The 2,529-nt window shown below is 39.7% G+C and overlaps 1 protein-coding gene across 1 annotated transcript in view; it reads left to right on the top strand.

The window, feature by feature from the left end:
• Nucleotides 1–1,978, top strand: part of LOC125038164 (mucin-19-like) — a 34,142-nt gene extending 32,164 nt beyond the window's left edge. Inside the window, exon 10 of the mRNA XM_047631522.1 lies at nt 1,963–1,978. Coding sequence (XP_047487478.1) covers nt 1,963–1,978 — 16 coding nt within the window. The remainder of the gene's footprint in view (nt 1–1,962) is intronic.
• The last annotated feature ends 551 nt before the right edge of the window (nt 1,979–2,529 follow it).

The raw sequence follows: 2,529 nt of genomic DNA on the forward strand, positions 1-2,529 counted from the left end.
ATATGCCGTAAGTCCGTATAATGATATGTCGAAACAAGCCGAAACAAGCGCACGTTCATGCTGTAAATAAGTCGCGGGGTTAACAACAAAAACGGCCCAACATTCCTTCATAAAATATTAGGAATACGGCATCAATTTTGTAGTGATACATCCTGACCATGAAGACACATTTCTGGCTAAAATGAACCTGCCGACGGCAACGAAATAGGTTTCTGTTCATATTCATTTTTTTCATTTCATTATTATATTTCATATACACCCATGGTATAAACACTACACTGTTGAACTATTACAAATTATAAATAGTAAATAGGAGAGTTATCCATTCACATTGCTATACGCCACAAGATGCCATAACAAGCGGCATTAAACGGGCTTTGGTTTATATATTTGAGTGTCGTTTCTTTACTTGATGTGTTTTGCACATAGTAATATATCGCAGTGCACAAGATTCAGAATTTGTAATTAAACGATTCAAAGAAAATCATACAATAAAGAATTGCAATCGAAAGTAATGCAGAGTATTTGGCTATCCTACTTTTGTCGATATAGTATTGAGGAGAGCAAGCAATACTACAAAATTTCCGATGGAAATTATTCATGTGACAGTCAGTAACACCGATTTCTAGCATCTTCTGTTGTATGTCTCAGTTTGAGTGCTTCCAAAATTAAATAAACACAAAATAATGTCAATGAAGCTAACAAGGTGTTTGATATGTAAAAGTCCATTATTTATTTGCAGTGAATTTACTCATTTGTACTGATACTGTGCATTTATTCAGAATAACTGACCGTAATTTTAGTATCATTTTAATTCTATTAAATATATCATATCGACTCTGAAATATAAGGTTAATTTTAGTGTATGTTTAGGTATGTATGAACAAGTAGTATACACAAATATTTATATGTAAATAAGTAGGTTTTAGCAATAACAGTAGGTAACTACTTGTTTGCTAGTAAAGCTCTCAAAAAGTGCTCTTTAATGGGGCATCTTATTTATCCTAGACTTAGTCAGAGTCATCATTGTCTAAAAAGACTTTCCATTCGAAACTGTTAACTTGTATGTATTATTGTAACACTGTAGTAATATTGCTACGGTGTTCATGTACATGCTACTCTCAAGACTGTCATCAGGATACTATAATGGCAACAAAACGTCAGCAAATAAAATGGTCTTGATTTATTTAAATAATACCTAAAAGTAACACGTAGCACTACCACCTTCGTAGTGCTCCTCAGTTCCGCGCGCCGGAGTGGATTTGTTCATAGGATCCGTATCCAACCATGAAATAAACGTGAAGGCAGCGTATATCTGCGTCCGAACTTGATTCCTGCATACAATCTCATTAGATACTGGCTTTGTACTGTCACTTCACATCACCTTACCGCACTTCAATTAAACAGTTTTGAACCTGAAATAATATCCTTACCGAGGCTCGGTTGTCTCTCAGCACAATACTCCCTCGGGTGGGCACAAAAGTCGTTTACTGCGACTATTACTGTTTATTTAATTGTTTTTCCATCTTTTTGTTTCATACTCATATTTCCAGCACCTTATTACTATATCGCTTATTTTTGTGTGTTATTCTTGTGTTGGTCAGTATGAATTAGTACATTAAAATGTTAAAATGGTCACGGGTCCCTATCACTAATTCCATCATTTGCTGATTCAAAGTATTTAAATGTTAACTTAGTAATTAATAATATATAATGAATAGTAAATAATGAATATATAGTGTGGCATTCTTTGTAAGATTTTACAAAAATGAATCTCCTTTGCTTTAGATTTCATTCATCCGGGACTCACGCACACTCCGAGTCATTCGCTCATCCATACGGGTGCTTTTCCTTTGCGCTCTACTTATACGTTCTCTCATATCATACGCTCTTCACATCTACTACCTTTCATAGATAAATAACAATTCTCCCTTACCAAGACTCGAATCTCTTCCACTCCAGTATTGACCCAGAATGACCAGTGCTAAACCATCTGTACCACATGACCCACAAGAGGAATGTGCAACTACAGTCTGGTGGGTGCTTCATGCTCGGGGTGATGTGAAGCGATGGGGTGGTAGCCTAGTTAGTTTTAAGCGCTTTGCATGCATTCTTACAGCTGCTGCCGCTGGCTAGCCTGGTGCGAAAAGGGAGCACCTATGCATGAGACTATGCTCATAGCTTCTCCATCGTCAAACCTTCTGCAGTGCCTGCTCGCGGCCACCCATAGAAAATAGGTACCTTGCGGTCCTAGGCTGAACTGTGGAGGCTCTTGGAGCAGCAGGAGGCCCTAAATGTATGGAATCATGGCCCACCGGCGTGTGGATACGCCCTGGCTTCATACTAACTTCTGCCCCCGTGCCCCCTGGGGTTAATGGGCGGGTGTGGGGAGGCAGGCCTTGCCTGAGATAACGGCGGGTTGTGGGTGCCTCTGGGTTGGCGGCCACTGAGACTCAGATGGGGAGCGGGGGTTACCCGTCATCCCATCTGGGTCCCGGCGGCCGCCAACCTGGCGTGATGCTTGTGGGG

Source organism: Penaeus chinensis, chromosome 3 (assembly GCF_019202785.1).
Source record: "Penaeus chinensis breed Huanghai No. 1 chromosome 3, ASM1920278v2, whole genome shotgun sequence".
Taxonomy (NCBI): domain Eukaryota; kingdom Metazoa; phylum Arthropoda; class Malacostraca; order Decapoda; family Penaeidae; genus Penaeus; species Penaeus chinensis.